This window comes from Saccopteryx leptura, chromosome 3 (genome assembly GCF_036850995.1).
Source record: "Saccopteryx leptura isolate mSacLep1 chromosome 3, mSacLep1_pri_phased_curated, whole genome shotgun sequence".
Classification (NCBI taxonomy): Eukaryota; Metazoa; Chordata; class Mammalia; order Chiroptera; family Emballonuridae; genus Saccopteryx; species Saccopteryx leptura.
This window is the reverse complement of record NC_089505.1, coordinates 168,595,338-168,619,241: the sequence shown is the minus strand read 5'-3', so window position 1 is coordinate 168,619,241 and position 23,904 is coordinate 168,595,338. Positions and strand designations below refer to the sequence as shown.

The window sequence follows — 23,904 nt, the reverse complement described above, 5'->3', positions numbered from 1 at the left end:
AGGAACAAGAAGTCATAAAAAAGAATTGATGAGAAATACTGTGTAAGGATTTCCATCTATCGATACATTAATGGCAGGCTCAGTAATTATGAACCAAACCTCTTCTGAAAGCAACTAAAATAGCTAAATAAAATACAAGAAACAAAGCACCAAAGAACAAATAAGGTTTTTTTATAGGAGAGGGTTTAAATTTTTTTTTTTTTTTTTTTGTATTTTTCTGAAGCTGGAAACGGGGAGAGACAGACAGACTTCCGCATGCTCCCTACCGGGATCCACCCGGCACGCCCACCAGGGGCGATGCTCTGCCCACCAGGGGGCGATGCTCTGCCCCTCTGGTGCGTCGCTCTGCCGCGACCAGAGCCACTCTAGTGCCTGGGGCAGAGGCCAAGGAGCCATCCCCAGCGCGGGAGGGGAAGAGAGAGACAGAGAGGAAGGAGGGGGGGTGGAGAAGCAAATGGGCGCTTCTCCTATGTGCCCTGGCCGGGAATTGAACCCGGGTCCCCCGCGTGCCAGGCCGACGCTCTACCGCTGAGCCAACTGGCCAGGGCCTATAGGAGAGGGTTTAAAACCAAATATACAGTATATGCATTCCTATGAATTATTGTATTCTGTAAAATTGTATACTAAGTATAACAGAGCTTATGGAAAAAAGTATTGAAGCGAACTACTAAAAAATCCATGCCACCTTATAAAGAACACTAATCTAAACAATAATCCTAATAAAAATACTACCACAGTTAAAAAGACATGTTAAATTCCTCATAAAACTGTACATACATACATACATAAAACACACTGTGGGGATTTTTTAAGTAGCTTGATGATGTAGGATATAACAAGAGGCTGCTGAGTTATATAAACACAAGGGCAAAATGTCCAAACATTGGGCATTGCATAATACATACTTTCTAGGCAAAATACATGGCCGACCTACACCTAGAGAAGGATTCAGTAAAAAAGCATCATGTACATGGTAGAGCGTCGGCCTGGCATGCAGAAGTCCTGGGCTCGATTCCCGGCCAGGGCACACAGAAGCGCCCATTTGCTTCTCCACCCCTCCCCCTCTCCCTTCCTCTCTGTCTCTCTCTTCCCCTCCTGCAGCGAGGCTCCATTGGAGCAAAGATGGCCTGGGCACTGGGGATGGCTCCTTGGCCTCTGCCCCAGGCACTAGAGTGGCTCTGGTCACAACAGAGCGACGCACCAGAGGGGCAGAGCATCGTCCCCCTGGTGGGCAGAGCATTGCCCCCTGGTGGGCAGAGCTTCGCCCCTGGTGGGTGTGCCGGGTGGATCCTGGTCAGGCGCATGCGGGAATCTGTCTGACTATCTCTCCCCGTTTCCAGCTTCAGAAAAAGAAAAAAAGAGCCCTGGCCGGTTGGCTCAGCGGTAGAGCGTCAGCCTAGCGTGCGGAGGACCCGGGTTCGATTCCCGGCCAGGGCACACAGGAGAAGCGCCCATTTGCTTCTCCACCCCTCCGCTGTTCCTTCCTCTCTGTCTCTCTCTTCCCCTCCCGCAGCCAAGGCTCCATTGGAGCAAAGATGGCCCGGGCGCTGGGGATGGCTCTGTGGCCTCTGCCTCAGGCGCTAGAGTGGCTCTGGTCACAACATGGTGACGCCCAGGATGGGCAGAGCATCGCCCCCTGGTGGGCAGAGCGTCGCCCCATGGTGAGCGTGCCGGGTGGATCCCGGTCGGGCGCATGCGGGAGTCTGTCTGACTGTCTCTCCCTGTTTCCAGCTTCAGGAAAATGCAAAAAAAAAAAAAAAAAGAAAAAAGAAAAAAAAAACCATCATGTACAGTGCTGTATGCTCTATTCCTGAGAATTCAGCTACATTCAGCTATTTTATTTTAAACTGTTGAAATAAGGAAGTCAATATTATACCTCAATAAATTTCTAATCATGAGTGCTAAAAACTATAAACATTCTTTGTCTCTCTCGCTCTCTTCTATTATACTCTAAATAAAATGAAAGAGAGTGAGAGAAAGAACATAAATAACCATTCAGATAATCAATGTTTGAATAATTCAGAACTGGCAAAACGATATCTACAAGTTATAATAAGTTTGAAACAACTGTAAAATTTGAGTATTTTGCTCTTCTAAAAGTCACCAGAATCAGTCAAGACAAATTCTATACCTGTCAGAAAGAAGCTCAATAATTTTATAAATGATTCTTATATAAATTCATCATGTTAATGATACCCTGTTGAGAACTAAAATCACAATATAATTTTACCATCAGCTAAATTTAATAGAAAAAAATATCTTAGTCTTAAATTAGCAGTTGTTAGATTTACTAGCAATAATGAAAAAATTACCAGTTGGTTTGAAATTAACACCTTCATCCATAGTTATCAAGTCCAGAGATGATAAATCATTCAGATTCTTCAAACATAATTCTGTTCAAGTGTAGAAAATACATTTTTATTTCAGTAAAATAACGAAGCAGCACAAAATAGAATTTATTTTGAATATGCTAAAGTTGTGTTTCTGTGTATTGTTCTGGGAAGAACTGTAATCTACCTAAGGGGTAAGAAAAAGTTCATTTAAATAAAAGAGCTGAGTAATATGCTAAAAAGATTTTCTAATAGCAACAATAATACAAATAATAAAAATAACTGATAAAATATCATTTACAACTTAAGCTTTTAAAATGATATATTTGTATTTTCTCATTTAATCATCAAAATAACACAATAAGGTAGATAGTATTAATATTATTTCATGTACAAGTTAGGAAAATAAAAAATAGGCTAAGGAATTTGTTGTAGGTCAAAGTTCAATAAGACAGTGGCTCTCCCCCACTTTTTTAAAATTTTTATCAAAGATATATACACACCAACTATAAAGAGTCAAATAGTTCTAAGATTGTACCCAAAACATCAGTCTTTTTCAACCTCAGAGCTTGCCACTCTCTTAAGGTAACCACTTTAACTCAAGCTTTTAGTTATTTACTTTCAGTAACATATCTGAAGATGCCAGCCAGTATTACTACTGTACTTGGAAGGAACCTCTGAATAAGAAGCAATGCAAGTCACTCTCAGTGGTTGATAGGGATCAGAGCAACTGAAGTAGACTGTTGCTTAGAGTGCTCTTTCTGTCCCATGCTATAATGCCCAGGAGATTGAAATTTTTTTCAGAGCAAGGAGTTGGATTACCAGAACCTGTTCAAGCTTAAATAGAGTAGCAGCTCACAAAAACACAACCCTTAGAAGGTGAGCTTCTTTGGGAAATACTTTAGTTTAAGAATACTGCTTAAGCAGCTTGATAGTTTTAGTTGTTTTGTTAAATAAGGCTTTGAAGTTTTTGCTAATTTTCTTAATTATCCACTATTAAGTTAACATTCATCATCCAAAGAAGAATGCTTTTATATGCTGAGCACTATTTTAAGCTTTCAGTTTATTGTAGTGAGCAAGACAGGTTCCTTCTCGATAAAACTTTTTACTGAAGAAAGCAATCAATACACAAATAATAAGTAACATAGTTTTAGGTATTAAAAGGACCTAGAAACAGATGGTTTTTTAGCTTTTAACTAATGCTTATGTGCATTTCTGATATGAAACTAATTTATTTCTGATATAAGTAAGGATATAGTGATGCTAATTTTCAACTATGTAAACATATCCACTTTTCCAAGAACATGAAAATAGCAGTAACAACATGGAAACCATTTTGCCTTTCTCCCTGTAAAGGAGAATTTAAATAAAGTAGTCCAGGAGAGCCTCTCTGAGGAGCTGATATTTGAACAAAGAGCTGAATGAAGATGAAAGCCATGTAAAATATATAAGAAGTATTTCAAGAATAAGGAACAGATAGTGCAAAAACTTGAAGTGGAACAACAAGCTTGGTAAGTTTAAGGAACAGCAAGAGAGCCAACTGTGAGAGAGAATAAAATAAGAGAGAAGAAATTGACAAGAGATGAAGTCAGAGAGATAGGCAGGGAGATATCAGGTAGGACTTTGTGGGCTCTGGAGGAAGTTTGTATTTTATTCTAAGAATGGTGATAAGGGGCTACAAGAGGATACTGAACAAGAAAATATAACCAAATTTAGAAACAGCATATTCTATACTAAGGACCCTTCCTTAGAGATTTAAGGCAAACCTCCAACAATATCAAAATATTATATTCAGTTCAGTTATATAATAAATTGGGTCATTATTTATAGGCATAACTTAGCTATCCTATAATGACTGAAAATAAGACAAATGTCAATTATGATTGTTGGCAAATAAGTTTGTGATATCTGTATTTTGGGGGTTTGCTCACTTTTATTGTTAAAAATGGCTGCTGGTGATTGCGTTGCCCTGGTGATAGTTAGTTACCTTTGTGCTTGGAAAAGGGCTTGGTTATGCTAATGTGTGTTGGAGGAGGGGTTTTACTCCGAAAAGTTTGAAGAAAAAGGAGGAGCTAGCTAGGAGGCCATTTTTTGCAAAGGCCATGTGGTTGAAGAGAAAGCAGTCAAGATGGCAGGGTGCTGAAGGGGAACAGAGGTGAGGGCTTTGTGAGCTCTGCTGAGCTGGTGGGGCCTTTGATTCTAGGAAAACCGGGAGAAAGTCAGTGGCTTTGGAAGCCCTGAATGGAAAGGCAAGTGTTTTCCCACTGTGTGTATCTACTTGCCCACCTGTGTGAGGCTAGAATAAAGGCATGGCCCACCAGTTTTCAGCTCCACAGTTTCACTATCGTCTATCCGAATCAAATGAGAACCTGCATGTGCCAGGTGGCTGCGATAGAGTCCACAACTACTGGGGCCTACAATGATTCCCCCAATTTAACAAAAGTTAAATCACTACAGTTAAAAGAATATAGCAAGATACCTCTTGGACTGTCTGACTACTTCTGTGTATTTGATCATTATGATCAAGATACATGCTTTAAAAACTCCATTACAAAATTGGCCAATAAGTAAAGGGTAATACAATTATCTCACAGATTTGTTCCTCAACAGTTTTATAAATATATGCTATTACTTATCACCATCTTTCAATAATATATTGACTACATATTTAAGCAATGTAATTTTACTGTTTCATTTTTATATCTGCATTTTTATTTCCCATATGCATATATCCAAGTAGAAAATAAATTAAAACTGGCTAAATATTTTTAATGGCTCCAACATTTTCCCCCCCCACTGGAAGAGAGTCACAATACAATGAAAAGGTAGCCATTTCTTTTTTTTTTTTATATAATTTTATTTTTTTAATGGGGTGACATCAATAAATCAGGATACATATATTCAAAGATAACAAGTCCAGGTTATCTTGTCGTTCAATTATGTTGCATACCCACCACCCGAAGTCAGATTGTCCTCTGTCACCTTCTATCTTGTTTTCTTTGTGCCCCTCCCCACCCCCTATCCCTCTCCCATTCCCCCCTCCCCCCCGTAACCACCACACTCTTATAAATGTCTCTTAGTTTCACTATTATGTCCCACCTACGTATGGAATAATACAGTTCCTGTTTTTTTCTGATTTACTTATTTCGAAGGTAGCCATTTCTAATCCTAAAAAATGCTCAACAATCTTTTGATATTTTAAAATATAATTAACAAAATACTAAGTGACTAACTGAAAAATAAGGTTGAATTTGACAGGAACACTTCATTAATATAAATTAAGATAAATTCATAATCAAGCTAGTCTTATATTTTCAATCAAGATTAAACTAGAAAAGAAAAATAAAGAGTTGTGTCCAACGAGACTGGGCGTGTTCAGGGTGGTATGGCCATAGATAAAGTTGTGTCCATATACAACATTTTCAAAGGCCAGAGTCATTTTAAAAATAAAACCAAATAAACCAAGTTGACATATTATACAAAGGAAGATATTCAGATAGAATTAATGAATGAATTAATTCAGAAAAAAAAGAATATGTGCCAAACTTTATTTTGGTGTGAAAAAGAAATAGTTCATGGATTTTTTTCTTCAAATAACAGATTACTTTTAAACTATAGTTCACAGTATTCTTATTTTCACAATAACTGACCTTTTTCATTAAAATTTATAGACTATAATTTTTTAGAAAAAAATATATCTAACCTTGTAATTTTGCTTCAATTCCATCTTTGTTCAAACCAGATGCAAAACCTGTATGTTATAAAAATTTATGAAAAATAAAATAGAATGGACTGAATTCATCCTTATAGTCTCAGTTTATACCCCAGTTAACTAGAATAGTCCAATTAAATAGTAAATAAAAAATGGCTTATGAATTAAAACAAGGCTTAAACATCTACTGAAAACCACTGTAGTGAAATCCTTTTCATAGCAAATGGCTTATCTTTTGCTTAGATTGTAAAATAGCGACTAGAATACTTTATGTACTATTATTTCTTAGACATCTGAACATTTTAAACCTGTGTCCATTAGAATGGTTTTGCAACAAGTCAGGTTTTAATTTGGTATTCAGCAATTCCAAGTATTTTTATTTTATAACCTGTACCACATGAAAGAACCCTCTAGAAGCAAAATAGCCTGATGTGTGTAGCTTTAGAAGTACATAGAATGAAAATTCCAGCAGCAATAGTAGTACTTTGAAAACAGTTCAAATAAAATTCAAGACTTTTTTCACTTAAATTTATTTTAAATAATTTTAGGCATTTTTGTTATTTTTTTCCCTAAAATGACTATTTTTATTGGTGATTTCAAACCTTATTAAAAGACTAGAAGTGAAATAATAAAGATTTCTCACATTTGTGTATTCCTGCCTCTAAATATATTTAGGACTGCTATTACTTTTGTTTGTTACTTATCAGTTTCTATAATCTATTTTGTGACCTATTAAAATATAGTTCCAACTGGCTTGAAAAATTACTACTTTTCTAAGTAAAATTTAGTAACAAACCATAATGAGATGGATTTTTCAAGGCTCTGATATAAAGCAAAGTTGATCGTATCCATTCCAAAGCAATGTTTACATCTGTGATGGTATGCAATACTATCTCTGCATTTAAATGCTCAATAAGATGTCTGTGCAAGCTAATAGGGGGGGAAAAAAAAACCTTTGCATGAATAACAGGTATTTCAATGTTACAGCTCTTACTGTTATACACTTCAATAATATTTTTAATAATTCAATAAATAAATAAAACTATTTTAATAATTCTTTAAGATAACTTCAAAAATATAAGAAAAATCCATTATGTCAGTTCAACTTTTAAAAATATTATAATTTTTCTCTATTCCATGGCTCTAGAAAACATTATTACTTTCTAAAGAAGTAGGGAATGACAACAAATAACAAGTGTTGACAAGGATATGGAGAAAAGGAAATCTTTGTGCACTGTTAGTGGGCTTTTAAATTAGTGCAACTACTATGGAAAACAATATGGAGAATCCTCAAAAAATTAAAAATATAGAACTACCATATAAACCACCGATTCCACTTCTGGGTATTTATCTGATGAAAACAAAAACACTAATTTGAAAAAATATACGCACCCCTATGTTTACAATAGCCACTATATGGAAGCAACTAACAGATACCCACTGATAAATAAATGGATAAAGAAAATGTGGTACATATATATGTACAATGGAATATTACTTAGCCACAAAAAAGAATGAAATCTTGCCATTTGCAACAACACAGATGGACCTAGAGAGTATTACGTTAATAAGGCAAACAATGAAAATCAAATATTATATTATTTCACTTACATGTGGAGTCTAAAATAAAACAAACAAAATGAAACAAAAACAAACTCACAGATATAGCGAACAAATGGATGGTTGCCAAAGGGGCAGCGGTTGGAGGTTGGCAGAAAATGGGAAGGGGATTAAGAAGTATAAACTTCCATTTACAAAATAAATCACAGGGATGTTATGTACAGCACAGGGAATAGAGACAAAATTATGGTAATTACTATGTATGATGACAGATGGTTAGTAGACTTAGATCACTTTGTAAGGGTATATAAATGTTGAATAACTGTTATACATCTGAAACTAACATAATATTGTATGTTGAAAGACAACTATAATTAAAAATAAGTAAAATCTAAATAAATGGGTAGGGAGTGAATTATTTCCTATTTCCTCCAAGAGTATTATAATCAAATACTTTACTAAAAGGGCTCAACCTGCCTCTCTAGCATTAAAATAATTTTAAAGATGTAAAGAGATGTGAAAATTATATCCCTCTTCTTATAACTAATTTGGACTATTATAATAACAAGGATACACAAGACCACACACTAAGAAACACTGCTGAAATAATATTGTATTGCTTTTTAACTATTAAATTTCTTAAAAGGACACAAACTTTCTAGTTAAGATTATTGAAGTTTCAAGCAAATGGCCTTAGAAAAGCCCGTACCAAATTTCCTTTTAATATATTAAAAAATATATAGACTATATTAACAATATTTTTTTGGAATATTTTCTGTATTACCTGCTTTCCACTGTGTCAGAACAAGCTAACATCTGAATATACTTCTCTTTTGTACTTAACCGGGTCATAATAACTGCAGTAGCTGTAGTGTCAAACTGGAAAGAAAACATAAGACACATACACACACACAGAGAAATTTAGTAAACATGAACACATGTTGGGTAGCAGTCCTCTTTTTACAAAAAAAAAAAAAAGTTTACAAAAGGTAAAATACTGTCACTTACTTGAGGTCGACCAGCTCTACCAATCATTTGTAGAATATCTGTTTCACTGTACTCTTCAAACATTCCTCCAGCATAATGCATTGTAGATTTTATAACTACTAGGTGAGCTGGCAAATTTACTCCCATAGCTAAAGTACTGGTAGTAACTGCATCAGATTAAGGAATATTATTTTCAAGTCATATATTTTTAATGCTTCAGGTAAACATTTTCTTATAGAAGACATTTTTATAAATGCAATAAAGACTCATATACAGGGAACTTATTTAAAAATGAAAACATTACAATGTAAAATAATATATCTTAAATTATTAAATTCTTACTTTTCAAATTGTATTATTTTCAATAACATGATAAAGAACTAAAACTGGCAACAAGTTAACTATACAGCATGTATATGCATGAATAGCCATGTAATTTTGGACTTGGGAGAAAAAGCATAAATAATTCAGAATACTTGAGCTTTTTCTTTCATCCTCTTAAAAATAATTTTCCAAAATATCTTATAATACACAAGAATATATTTTACTTACAAAGAGCTGGTAGATCTCCAACAGTAAAAGCTCCTTCAACTACTTTCCTATCTGATAGTTCCATACCAGCATGATGATAAGCAACACCATATATTAAAATCTCTGTAACAGAAATATATCATCTTTTAGATACTGTTCATATTTCATCAGTAATTGGCTCTTTTCAACTATAGCTGAAATACTACTCAAAAATTACCTCTAAACCTACCTCTCAGTTTTGAATCTCTTATGGAATATGTATACTTCTGTAACCTATTTGAAAATACCATAAAATTATTGAGTTATTCCCATGAATATCAAAAACCTCTTAAATAGTTTATTATTTTGAAGCTTACAAATACAAAAATATTTTCACAGTATCATTATTTGAAAGCCATCTTCAAGAAAAAGAGAATATCTAACTTTCATACTCAAAAGTTTCTAATTTTACAACTCAGCAAAAAATCAAATAACCTAATTTTAAAATGGGCAAAGGACATGAATAGAAATTTTTGCAAAGAAGATATACAAATGACCAACATCATATGGAAAGGTGCTCAACATCATTAATCATCATGGAAATACAAATCAAAACCACAATTAGATTATACCTAATGGCCATTACCAAAAAGACGAGATAGTAAGGACAGGCAAGGATGTAGAGAAAAGGGAAATCTGTGCATTGTTGGTAGGAATATAAGCTGGTATAGCCACTGTGGAATATAGTATGAAGGTTCTGCAAAAACTTAAAAATAGACTCAGAAATCCCACTCCTGGGTTATATCCAAAGGACACATTATCAGTATGTCAAAGAGGTATCTGTACTCCAGGTTCATTGCAGCATTATTTCACCAAGTATGGAAACAAGTGTCCACTGACAGATGAATGGATCAAGAACATGCAATATATATCATATATATCACATGAAATATTATTCAGCCTTAGAAAATAAAGAAATTCTGCCTTTTGTGATAACATGATGAACCTGGAAGGTATTATGCTACATGAAATTGGTCAGAAAGAAAAAGACAAAAACTGCTTGGTATCATTTATATAAGGAATATACAGCAACAAAAACGGTGAACTCATATAAACAATAGAAAAGTGGTTGCTAGGGGTTGGGGATGGGAGAAAATAGGGAGAAGTTGATAAAAGGGTACCAACTTTCAAAAAATAAAACAAAGGAGTTCCTAATTTATGAGCTGTAACAGTGAAGCTCTCTTTTAAATCAGTAAGTTGAAAAACTCACTTTCCACAAAAATGCAAAAAGTATTATAAATGCAAAAGCATTACAAATGGTGATTATGTTCATGGGTCAAAATATAAGCCTACTCTTATAGTTTGCCTGAAAAATATTTGAAAGAAATAACAATTTTAAACCTCTACTATATCATGAGTAAGTAAACCAAAACAGATTGAAATAAGAAAATAGTTGTTTATTGTGTTCTGAGATTTGGCATTTAAAAATAGGTTAGAAGAGAAAAGGAAGCAAGTTTCTTGAGAATTTGTAAAGGAATCCTAGGTACTTTTGAAGATTTTGTAGGTTGGTAGGATTGAGTCTTAATTATGTCTAAGAACCTCCAAAGTTGTGTCTACCTCTTTGATGCAGATATGACACTAGCAGGTATTATTTTTAATATAATATTCACAGCTTTTAAAAAGATTCACAAATGTAATTAATGCACAGAGGGAGAAGGGAAAGGACATGTTAGTATTAAACACAAACTCTGCGTAAGACACACTGTTAGGTATCTTAGATATGTTATCTTATTTAATTCTTTCATTAATACGGTGAGATAGATAGTTGATTCCCATATCCAATCCTGAATTAAAGAACTGAACCTGAGAGAAGTGATATGCCCAGCAGTGCACAGCTAGTAAAAGTGGCAGCACTGCCATTCAAATCTGGGTCTCTAACTTCGTGCTGTTTCTAATACCAGCATTTTATTCCTGAAAACAAGAAATAAATATGGGGGATAAAGAAAGAAAGAAGTGGGACAAGGAGTAAGGAAAGAAGAGAATTAAAGGAGAAATTTTCCTTAAATAACTAGGTAGAGTTAGAAATGAGAAAAAGAATTACAATACATGCTTCTGGGTTAAAAAAATGTTATCTGAAATAAAATGAGCTAATATGTCTGTAGCAGAGAACAGGGTCAAAGAAAAAAGATGGAATGAATATTATTTTTAAGAGTTGCTTATAGGTTACCTATTTCAGTTCCTTACTCATATAGAGAGGTTCAGCTAAAAATGCTAATTAATTATTAAGTAGTCACCTTGGGAGGACATATAGCTATGTATGTACGTAAATGATGCCATCATTGCAGAAGAATTTCATACATCTTAAAAACTGACTTCAAAGTAAGTTTATGAGTAAGAAAATAAGTCTCACTATTTGATATCTACACCTGTTTCTGACTGAACATCACATAGCCAACTCCTTCAACTAATTTACTCATCCAACAAATAAAAGGAGCCAAACTCATATATATCTACTAATAGCCTCTTTACTGTATACCTATATATATATATATATATTTTTTTTTTTTTTAAATTCCAGTTTTACCTTTTTTAATAGTTTTATAATGAACTGCTGAACTTCTTTTTGAAACCCCATCTTTGTTAAAAAAAAAACTTGGAAAATTCATAATAAATAACATTATAAAACCAAGTGCAGCTGGTATGAAAACTATCAATCATGACTTGATTACAGAAAAGATTTTTGCCAAAAAAATGACCTAACTGTTGCATATGTTTTCCCAATATTCTTTATCTGTGGCCATAAGTAGTCAAGGAGTATTTTGATTAATACCAAAGGCTCAGGAGACATTCTCACTATGAAAAAAGTACCAATTAGCTTCTAGAAGTTAACCAACAATTCAATATATAAAAATATCTTATTATTTAAATGCATAATACAAGAAAAAATTATTTAATAAAAAGCTAAAGAGGGCCTGGCTAGATGGCTCAGAGGACAAAGTATCCTCCTGGTACACTGAGGTCACAATTCAATCCCTGGTCAGGGAACATACAAGAAACAACCAACAAGTACACAACTAAATAAAACAACTAAATGGAACGAGTTGATGCTTCTTTCTTCCCCACCCCACTCTCGCCCTCCCTTCAATCAATGGGGAAAAAAAGATAAATAGGCAAGAATACAAAAAAAGTGGGCATATTAGACAGGTTTGGAAACCTTAGTAACAAAATCTGGGGCTTGACAGGCAAAAAGAAGTCTTGCGGAAGTTGCCAGAATGTGACTGGTTAAAGGGGAAGTGATATAAGCAGTGGTCTCTTTCCCTAGTCTACACCAACTCAAAATGTATTCCATTCTATAGACATGGAGGTCTGGGTTGGACCTAAACCTCTGGGATATGTGTGTGTATGTGTATACCTTGAACCCATGTAATAAATACAAATACCTAGTTGTGGAGTTAGAAACAATAAACCTTGGATATAACCCCTAGAATGTTAACATTTTAAAGTTATAATGTTGAGAGTTGGGTAGAAGAAGTGAAAGTGCAACTAAGAATCAGGCACCAGAAAAGTAGGAAAAAACTTGGTAGAGAATAATCATGGAAGCAGAGTCCAGAGTTTTTAAATAAGGTGGGAGTAGTCAAACACATTAGAGCAGTGGTCCCCAACCCCTGGGCCACGGACCAGTACCGGTCCCTGGGCCATTTGGTACCGGTCCGCAGAGAAAAAATAAGTAACTTACATTATTTCCGTTTTATTTATATTTAAATCTGAACGATGTTTTATTTTTAAAAAATGACCAGATTCCCTCAGTTACATCCGTCTAAGACTCACTCTTGATGCTTGTCTCGGTCACGTGATACATTTATCCGTCCCACCCTAAAGGCCGGTCCATGAAAATATTTCTGACATTAAACCAGACTGTGGCCCAAAAAAGGTTGGGGACCACTGCATTAGAAGCTCCTGAGAGATGAATTAGCAAAATCCCTTAGGTGAAAGATTACAATAGATGCTGGATTGAATGTAGATAAAAAAAAAAAAATTAAAGCGGTAATATAAATAGTATTTCAAGAGATCTGACTATGGACCTTGGCCAGTTAGCTCAGTCAGTTAAGAGTATCTTCCCAAAAAGACAAGGTTGCTGGTTCAATCCCCAATCAGGGCACACACGGGAAGCAACTAATAATGAATGCACACCTGAGCAACAAATGAATGCTTCCTTTCCCCTCCTCTGTCTCTAAAACAAAAGAAAAAAGAAAAAACTTAAGCCCTAATGGGATAGCTCAGTCAGTTGGAGCACCATCCAAGAGCGTGGAAGTTGCCAGTTCAATTCCCTAATCTCTCTCCCTGCCAAGAGTTTTTAAATAAGGTAAGGTGAGAGTAGTCAAACACATTAGAGCAGTGGTCCCCAACCCCCGGGGCCACGGACCGGTACCGGTCCATGGGCCATTTGGTACCAGTCCGCAGAAAAAAAATAAGTAACTTAACACTATTTCCGTTTTATTTATATTTAAGTCTGAACGATGTTTTATTTTAAAAAAATGACCAAATTCCCTCTGTTACATCCGTCTAAGACTCACTCTAATCTCTCTCCCTGCCAAGAAAGAAAGAAAGAGAGAGAGAGAGAGAGATCTGACTATGAAATAAAGAAGACAGAATCATAGCTGCACTAACATTCATTACCTCCCTTAATTCTCCAAATTACTATTATCTTTATTTTACAGATGAGGAAACTGAGGTTTGGAGAGGTAAAGTAATGAAATGAGCCCAGTTTTCTCATATCGTTTTTATGATCCATAAAAGTTTTCTAGCTCTAAGAAAAAATGAAAAAATATACCTCTGTTTCTGTTCCACAGTCATAATAAATTTAGCATTTTTCACAAGAACAGAAGCAGCCTGTTGCACACCTTTCCTTGTTGCACAAAACTAAAAATGAATGAATAATTTTAGTATTAATCATATTAAAAGCTGAGCATTACACTAAAAAATAAGCAACCAACAATCCATACCACAAGTGTGGGTTTCTGGTCAGAGTACGTTTGTATAACACTGGCAATTTTGTAGTTGAGGGTTAAATCAAACTTAAATTCTGTTTGGTTACTACCGCAGGGAAATCCAAGGACCACTTTCCGAAGTTTCACTGGTCTATGTCTCTCATCCATTTTCAGACATACAGCAGGTCTTTCACCACTTGAAAGCCATTCTGCAATCTTTAAACAACAGAAATATATACATTGAATATTTTTCTAATGAAGCTTTAAGGCTAAAAGTAATGTAATTATAGATCACTTTAAAGTCAAAGTATAAAAATGTTTATCAAAGTCTTCTTCAGTATTACATATTTCATTTACACTATTCTATTGACATATTGGTAAGTATTACCAACAGCAGTATTTCAAGATTATACTCACTTTTCACTATGGTAAGCTTCCAATTAATTATTATTATTTTGTTTTATTTTCCTTCTTAAGATTCCAAAGTAAAATTAAATTGACATTGACGGAGAAATTGAATTTCTCACCATCACTGTAACTTTTTGTAACTTCTTCACTTTTTCAAAACTATGTCTAGATATGGTTGACACATTTGTGTTATCCTAAGTACTAGCTGAAGAGCAGCAAGTAATGGTTGGCTTAGATAGGTAAGGGTTGACAAGTTTTAAACAAAGAGCAAGTAAATACCTGATGGCAGTGCCAAAAGCACATGTCAGACTCAGTGCCGGTGTCACTACTTGGAACTATGGAAAGCAATCCTTACCTTGATAAAAACCTGCATAGTAATCAGGCTTCATGCCCTGCTATGAACTGGACCACTGCTTTGACTGGAAGATGGATAATGAGTTTCTAGTTGTATAGGAAGGAATTATTAAAACATTTTCAAGTTTATTTTTTTAAGAATGAGATCACACAAGAATTTAAAGTTTGAGATTGGCAGGAGGTCAATGATGAAGACCTTAATTAGGGAAAAATTAAGAGAACTTGTAGAAAGAGAGAAATAGCTTTCAAAGAAGTAATGATTATCACAACAAAGAAGAGAATTTCAGAAATAACAGGATATTGGGAGCATGTAAGATTTTGCTCCCCAGCATATGTCATCAGTTTGCCTCAAATAAATTCTTATAAAATTTTTCTTTAAAAATTACAGGATAGCCCTGGCCAGTTGGCTCAGCGGTAGAGCGTCGGCCTGGCGTGCGGGGGACCCGGGTTCGATTCCCGGCCAGGGCACATAGGAGAAGCGCCCATTTGCTTCTCCACCCCACCCCCTCCTTCCTCTCTGTCTCTCTCTTCCCCTCCCGCAGCCAAGGCTCCATTGGAGCAGAGATGGCCCAGGTGCTGGGGATGGCTCCTTGGCCTCTGCCCCAGGCCCTGGAGTGGCTCTGGTCACCGCAGAGCGACGCCCCAGAGGGGCGGAGCGTCGCCCCCTGGTGGGCAGAGCGTCGCCCCTGGTGGGCGTGCTGGGTGGATCCCATGCAGGATTCTGTCTGACTGTCTCTCCCCGTTTCCAGCTTCAGAAAAATACAAAAAAAAAAAAAAAAATTACAGGATAAATAAAAATTATAAGATATTGATATTTAATAACCACTTACAGATCAGTAAGAAAAATTTAGCATCCTAATGTGAAAAAAAGTTAAAGGACATAACTGGCGAGTTGTAAAAGAAAGTAGTTGAGAATGCATTAAAAATATTTACTACAGTAGAATTCAAAGCAACAGAAAATTTTCAAATAAAGTATTATTTTAAAGAAGACATGTGACTATTTAAAAGTAGTAATAACAACAATAATTTAATTATTATACTATCCAATGTTAGAATAAAGGAAAATGGCTAAAGGTAGAACTGTAAATGAACACACCATTTATTGAAAGCACTGGGCCCTGGCTGGTGGCTTAGTGGACAGAGAATTGGCCCAGTGTATGGATATCCCGGGTTTGATTACTAGTCAGGGCACACAAGAGAAGTGACCATCTGCTTCTCCCTCCTCTCTCTTCCCTTCCCAAACCCAGTGGCTCAATTTTGAGTGTGGCCTGGAATAGCTCGGTTGGTCTGAGCACTTAAGCCACAGGTGCTAAAAATAGTTCAGTATTCGACAGTACTCGAGCATCCACATCAAACAGGGTTGCCAAGTAGATTCTGGTCAGGGTACATGCAGGAGTCTGCCTCATTACTTCCCCTCTTCTCACCTATAAAAATATATATATTATACATATGTATTGAAAGCACCAGGTCCTTAGAATTTTGTATACCTTTTGACTCAGTTATTCTACTTTAGAAGTTCATCCTAAGGAAATAATCATGGTGTTTTCAAAGATATATTAATTTCAACATTTATAATAGTAGATAATAAAAAAAATAAAAATAAAAATAATCTTTCAACATTAAGATATGATATAAATAAGTTATAAAAACCACAAAAATTTCATTAAAGAATATATTTAATGACATTTGTAGGTTTCATGCAAGTCAAAGAGTATGCACATACGATTTCATCTATACATCTGCAATGACAAACATTGGATTTTTTTTGTTTATATATACTTTAAAATTTTCTCTTATTATTCTTGAATATAAAAACAAGTTGTCATTTTAAAAACAAAAATGATCAATTGTGCCAAATTAAGAGAAAAGCAAAATTGTCCATTGGTGTAGACAACATAGAAACTCTTTGTAAAAACAATTTCTAAGAAGTTGCAGGAGGAAGAGATTCCAAGATAGTGACAGAGTAGGCAGACATTCCAACTACCGCCTCCCAGGACCAAATTGGATTACAACTTAATTTAAGAACAATCATCTTGAGCCTGACCAGGCGGTGGCACAGTGGATACAGCATTGGACTGGGATATAGAGGACCCAGGTTCGAAACCCTGACTCTTTGAGTGTGGGCTCATCTAGTTTGAGCAATGCTCACCAGCTTGAGCCCAAGGTCACTGGCTTGAGCAGGAGGTCACTCAGTCTGCTATGGCCCCCTGGTCAAGGCACATATGAGAAAGCAATCAATGAACAACTAAGGTGCTGCAACCAAAAATTGATGCTTCTCATCTCTCCCTTCCTGACTGTCTGTCCCTATCTGTCCCTCTCTCTATCTCCCTCTGTCTCAGTCCCCCCCAAAAAGAAGAACAATCATCTCGAAAAACCAATTTGGGACTAAAGGAAGAGGAGTCTATAACCGAGGATCACAGAAGAAGCAATACCTAGACTTGTAGGAAGGGCAGAGATGCGGAAAGCGCTGCTCTGCTCCCTGGAACAACAGGTGGCTGAGGGTCCAGAGGGACTCGTGGGGACCATCGCCCTAAGAGGTGTGGGTACTCAGCCCTAGGCCCAGAGCCCCAGGCCCAGAGCCCCAGCCTAGAGCCCCAGAACCTAGAAGACGCACCCAGACAGCATTTGGCAGTGCAAAGAGCTGGGTTCTTTCTGCAAGAAAGAAATGGAGCTCTCAGAGACGCAGGCTCTGTCTTAAAGGGTCCGCACAGAAAATCTCATTCACAGCCACTTATCTGGGGTTCCAGTGGAGGGAGAGCTGAGAAGACTGGAGTTGTATGAGGTGAGTGTAAAGTTGGAGGCCCAGGGAGAGACACTGTGGGGAACAGCCACCAGAGCCCCTGTGCTGAGTCATTCTCCAAAACTGCAGTTGCCATCCTTCTTGGGTAAAGCATCCCCTTTGTGTGGCATCAGCCTGAGGCAAAGCAACTGCTCCGCCCTCAGAGTCTCTCCTGCTCCAGTCAGGGTGAAGGGTTGTTCTGACAGGTCAGGAAGCAGAGGGCACATCTGTGACTCAACTGTCTGGTGTTGAGGCCAGAAATAACCCCCACCCTATGCTCCTGAGTCTAAGACTGGTGCTTCCTTCCACCTCACGGGAGACTCAGGTGACTCTGTCCGGAGGGTGGGCAGATCATACCTCAGAGTCTCAAAGGCCATAGCCTACTGAGGTCTGTCAAAAAAGTCTGGACAGATTGACACCTGGGGCCAAGGGGCGGAGCCACACCCACCACCCATTCTAATCCCTGAATTGCTGCAGGCTCTAGACTCTAGCAGAGGTTTTTGCAGTGGCTGAGCCCAACAAGCAGCCAGCAGACAGAGGCTGCAGGAGGTGGGACTCGGAAACTTGGACGTTTGAACAAACCCTCCTACAGGCCCAGTGTGGGTAAAAGCCAGTCTAGGAGTGCAGCTTGCTATTTCCATGTACAGCTGGGGCCCAGCAAAGGCAGCCACAAATTCTAGATTGCTTGTAGCTCCAAGAAGGTTGCTGAGAGCCAGTCACAGGCAGTGTTTCCCACTGGTCTGTGCCAGGTTCCTGCCAGGGAAGCCCAGGGCTGACACATCCAGCTGCAGAGAGCACTGGTTCAGGACCTAACAACCCTTGCTAGACTGGTATCCTAAGAAAGGAGCTGAGGCTCCTCACACCTGGCTCAGCTGAGGTGAGTTCTGCTCTTTGTGATCAGCACCGGCACAGCGGTCAGCGGTTTATGTGCACTGGATAGTGGGGGAGCTTCACAGTCAGCTGGCCTGCATGCTGGATATCCTATCCTGCTGGGCTAGACTTCAAAGGAGGAAAGGAGAGAGGCTTGGAGCATGGACATTCAAAGTCTGGGTCCCTGTGAGCCTATTGTTGGATCTGGTCAAGGGGCTTAGCCACTTTCTGTGGCACAGTCAGCCCCAGGAGAGGACTCTCTCAGTCTTCCTCCCTGAGATCAGGGTCTCCCAGCAGTAAGAACTTCTGCAGAGGAGACTGTCAGCCACACTCAATCTGAACCTGCTACTCACCTTGTTAGGAAGAAATAAAATTTGAGTATCCAGCAGTGGTTGAGGGATTAGGCTCTGAAGTAGGGGCCACAATCTCTGTACTGAGCTTCAGGGGTCCAAGAGACCCCTGAAGTAGAGGGTCCCACTAACGTTGTATTCCCAACCTCAGCTGCCCTAAACCAACATGCCTGCAACCTGTAGAGGGGTTGGTTGGGTGAGGCCAGTCTGGGCCCACACTACAGTCTTTCTACAGAAGACTTTGGGAAGACTAGGCAGCTGCAAGAGAAGGAGGAGCAGTTGAAAAGTAGAGGCAAATCTAATAGAGATTGAGGCTTTTATGGAGCAGCTGCCATCTCTAAGCAGGAAGAAGCTGATCCTTTTACACAGGTTGGCCCCTCCCACAGTACCCAGGCACAGAAAACGCAGGCACAGACAGCAAAAAGAGCAGTAGCTGCAGACAGGTAGCCCACAGCGGGTTACAAACAACAGCTGACACCAACCCAAGAAGATCCAGAACCAACACAACTGGTAGCTGGTGGAAGACAGCACCAATTCCAGATTTAGCTAGCTACATAAGCAGCATGCCCAAAGAAGGAGTCTGTAAACAGACAAAATGAGTAGACAAAAAAAATGTGACCCAAATGAATCAACAAGAGAAGTACACAGAAAAAGAACTCCCAGAAATAGAAGTAACCAAACTACCAGATGCAGAGTTTAATATAATGATTTTTAGGATGCTCCACATGGATGTTAAAACAACAATGGATGGGTATAATAAACACCTATAAAGAGATAAAAAACATAAAAAAAACATTGAAATCATAAAAAAGAACCAGTCAGAAATGACAATATCAGAAATGAAGACTGCACTAGAAAGAATCAACAGCAGGCTAGATGAAGCAGAGGATCGAATCAGCAATTTAGAAGACAAGATAAACGTTAAGCACAGAAGTAAAGCAGCAAAATGAAAAGAGGCCCAAAACATGAAGAAGAAGAGAATGAACAAGGGATAGAGAACCTGTTTGAAGAAATCATAGCTGAAAATTTCCCTAAATTGATGAAGGAAAAAGTCACACAAGTTCAAGAAGCACGGAGAGTCCCATTAAAGAGGAAACCAAGAAGGCTTCCCCCAAGACACATCATAATTAAAATGCCAAAGTTAAGAGACAAAGAAAGAATACAAAAAACTGCAAGAGCAAAGCAGTTAATTACCTACAGGAGCCCCCATAAGGATGAAATCTGACTTGTTAACAGAAACACTTGAGACCAGAAGGGATTGGTAAGAAATATTCAAAGTGATGCAAAACAAGACATGCAACCAAGATTACTTTATCCAGCAAGGCTATCATTTAAAATTGAAGGAGAAATAAAATTTCCCAGGCAAAAAAAGATGCAAGGAATTCATTACAACCAAACCAGTACTGCAAGAAATGTCAAGGGGCCTGCTGTAAAAAGAGCAAAGGAAAAAAAAAAAAAGATATAGAGAAAAAGAGAAATGTAGATTTAAAATATAAAATGGCAATAAATAAGTACATGTCAATAATAACCTTATATGTAAATGGATTAAATGCTCCAATCAAAAGACATAGGGTAGTTGCATGGATTAGAAAATAGTACCCATACATAATCTCTCTACAAGAGACCTACCTCAAAACAAAAGATACATGTAGACTGAAAGTGAAGGGATAAAAAAAAAGTATTTCATGCAAATGGAAATAAAACAAAAGCTAGGGTAGCAATACTTGTATCTGACAAAATAGCCTTTAAAACAAAGGTTATAGTAAGGGATAAAAAGGTCACTACATAATGATAAAGGGAACAATCCAACAGGAGAATATAACCATGGTAAATATTTATGCACATAATATAGGAGGCACCTAAATATATAAAGCAGATTTTTTTTAATTTTTTTTTATTTATTCATTTAGAGAGGAGAGAGAGAGACAGAGAGAGAGAAGAGGGGAGGAGCTGGAAGCATCAGCTCCCATATGTGCCTTGACCAGGCAAGCCCAGGGTTTCGAACTGGCAACCTCAGCATTTCCAGGTTGATGCTTTATCCACTGCGCCACCGGAGGTCAGGCTATAAGGCAGATTTTGATTGACATAAAGTGCAAGATCAACAGCAATACTATAATAGTAGGGGATTTTAATATCCCACTAACATCAATGGATAGATCCTCCAGACTGAAAATTAACAAAGAAACAGCAGTCACAAATGACACATTAGATCAACTGGATTTAATTGACATATTCATAACCTTTCACGCCAAAGCAGCAGAATATACATTGCTCACGGTACATTCTCTAGGATAGACCACATGTTAGGACACAAAACAAGTCTCAATAAATTTAAGAAGACTGAAATCATATCAAGCATCTTCTCTGATCATAAAGTCATGAAACTAGAAATCAACTACAATAAAAATAGTAGAAAACATTAAAACAGTTGGAGGCTGAATAGTATGTTATTAAATAACAAATGGGTTAACAACAAGATCAAAGAAGAAATAAAAATTTCCTTGAAACAACAGAAAATGAACATACAACAACTCAAAATTTATGGGACACAGCAAAAGCAGTCCTGAGAGATAATTTCATAGCATTACAGGCATATCTTAAGAAACAAGAAAATTCATACAGTTCTTAGTTTTTTCTGATTTACTTATTTCACTCAGTATAATGTTATCAAGGTCCATCCATGTTGTCATAAATGATCCTATGTCATCATTTCTTATGGCTGAGTAGTATTCCATAGTATATATGTACCACATCTTCTTTATCCAATTATTTATTGAAGGGCTTTTTGGTTGTTTCCATGTCTTGGCCACTGTGAACAATGCGGCAATGCACATGGGGCTGCATGTATCTTTATGTACCAATGTTTTTAAAATTTGGGAGTATAAACCCAGTTGAAGGATTGCTGGGTCATATGGTAGTTCTATTCTTAATTTTTTGAGGAACCACCATATTTTCTTCCATAATGGTGGTACTACTTTACATTATCACCAACAGTGAGTGAGGGTTCCCTTTTCTCCACAGCCTCTCTAACACTTGTTACTTGTCTTGTTGATAATAGCTAATCTAACAGTTGCGAGGTGGTATCTCATTGTAGTTTTGATTTGAATTTCTCGAATAGCTAGTGAAGAAGAGCATCTTTTCATGTATCTTTTGGCCATTTGTATTTCTTCCTGGGAGAAGTATATGATTCCATACATAGGTGGGACACAAAATTGAGACATGAATAGACATGAATAAGAGTGCAGTGGTTACCAAGGGGAGGGAAAAGGAGGAGAGGGAAGGTGTGGGGGACAGGAGGGGTATAAAGAAAACCAAATAAAAGGTCACAAAAGACTTTGACCTTGGGTGATGAGTATACAACATAATCAAATGTCAAAATGATCTGGAGATGTTTTCTCCAAATCTATGTACTCTAATTGATTGATGTCAACCTGTTAAAGTTGTATAAATAAAATTTTTTAAAAAAGAATCAAGAAAAAATTCAAATAAACAACTTAACCCTGCATCTAAAAGAACTTGAAAAAGAACAACAAATAAAGCCCAGAGGAAGTAGAAGAAAGGAAATAATAAAGATTAGAGCAGAAATAAATTACAGAGGCTAAAAAAAAAAATAAAAGATCAATGAAACCAAGAGATGGTTTTTTGAAAATGTAAACAAGATTGATGAATCTTTAACCAGACTCAACAAGAAAAAAAGACAAATAAATAAAATTAGAAATGAAAGTGGAGAAGTAACAACGACACAGCAGAAATATAAAGAATTGTAAAAAAAAAATACTACAAAGATCTATATGCCATAAAATTGGACAACCTAGGTGAAATAGATAAATTCCTAGAAACATACAATCTTCCAAAACTCAATTTTGGAAGAATCAGAAAACCTAAACAGCCCAATTACAACAAATGAAATTGAAACATCAAAAAACTCCCAGAAAACAAAAGTCCTGGACCAGACGGCTTTACAGGCAAATTTTACCAAACATTAAAAGAAGAACTAATACCTATCCTTCTCAAGCTATTTCAAAAAATTCAAAAGGAAGGAAGATTTCCAAACTCCTTTTGTGAGGCAAGCATTATCCTCATTCCCAAACCAGGTAAAGACACTACAAAGAAAGAAAATTATACGCCAATATCCCTGATGAACTTAGATGCTAAAATTCTGAACAAAAATATTAGCAAACTGGATCCAGCAATACATTAAAAAAAATCATACATCATGACCAAGCAGTATTTACACTGGGGAGGCAAGGCTGATACAATATATGCAAATCAATCAATGTGATTCATCATATAAACAAAAGGATAAAAATCACATAATTATCTCAATAGATGCAGAAAAAGCATTTGATAAAATCCAGCATCCATTTATGATCAAAACTCTCAGCAAAGTGGGAATACAAGAAACATACCTCAACAAAATAAAGGCCATCTATGGTAAACCAATACCCAATATCATATTCAATAGGCAAAAATTTAAAGCAATCCCCTTAAGACCATAAACAAGGCAGGAGTGCCCCCTTTCACCACTCTTATTCAACATAGTCTGGAAGTCCTAGCCACAGCAATCAGACAAGAAAAAGAAATAAAAGGCATTCAAGTTGGAAAAGAAGTAAAACTATCATTATTTGCTGATGATATGATATTATACATAGAAAACCCTAAAGTTGCAGTCAAAAAACTACTGGACCTGATAAATGAATTCAGCAAAGTGGCAGGATATAAAATCAATATTCAGAAATCAGTGGCATTTTTATGCACCACAATAAACAGTCTAAAAGAGAAATTAAGAAAACAATCCCCTTCACTATTGCAACAACAACAACAAAAAAAGAGTACCTAGAAGTAAATTATTTAACCAAGGAGGTAAAAGACTTGTACTCAGAAAATTATAAAACATTGATAAAAGAAATCAAGGAAGACGCAAACAAGTGGAAGCATATACCATGTTCATGGATAGGAAGAATAAATATCATTAAAATGTCTATATTATCCAAAGCAATCTATAAATTCAATGCAATTCCTATTAAAATACCAACAGTATACTTCAAAGATATAG

At 36.7% G+C, this 23,904-nt stretch overlaps 1 protein-coding gene across 1 annotated transcript in view; it reads right to left on the bottom strand.

The window, feature by feature from the left end:
* Positions 1-23,904, bottom strand: part of HFM1 (helicase for meiosis 1) — a 130,684-nt gene that overhangs the window by 69,735 nt on the left and 37,045 nt on the right. Inside the window, exons 11-19 of the mRNA XM_066372671.1 lie at positions 14,103-14,303; positions 13,931-14,019; positions 9,350-9,393; positions 9,142-9,243; positions 8,611-8,756; positions 8,387-8,481; positions 6,839-6,972; positions 6,034-6,081; positions 2,313-2,393 (exon numbers count right to left, since the gene is read on the bottom strand). Of these exons, the coding sequence (XP_066228768.1) occupies positions 2,313-2,393; positions 6,034-6,081; positions 6,839-6,972; positions 8,387-8,481; positions 8,611-8,756; positions 9,142-9,243; positions 9,350-9,393; positions 13,931-14,019; positions 14,103-14,303 (940 nt within the window). The remainder of the gene's footprint in view (positions 1-2,312; positions 2,394-6,033; positions 6,082-6,838; positions 6,973-8,386; positions 8,482-8,610; positions 8,757-9,141; positions 9,244-9,349; positions 9,394-13,930; positions 14,020-14,102; positions 14,304-23,904) is intronic.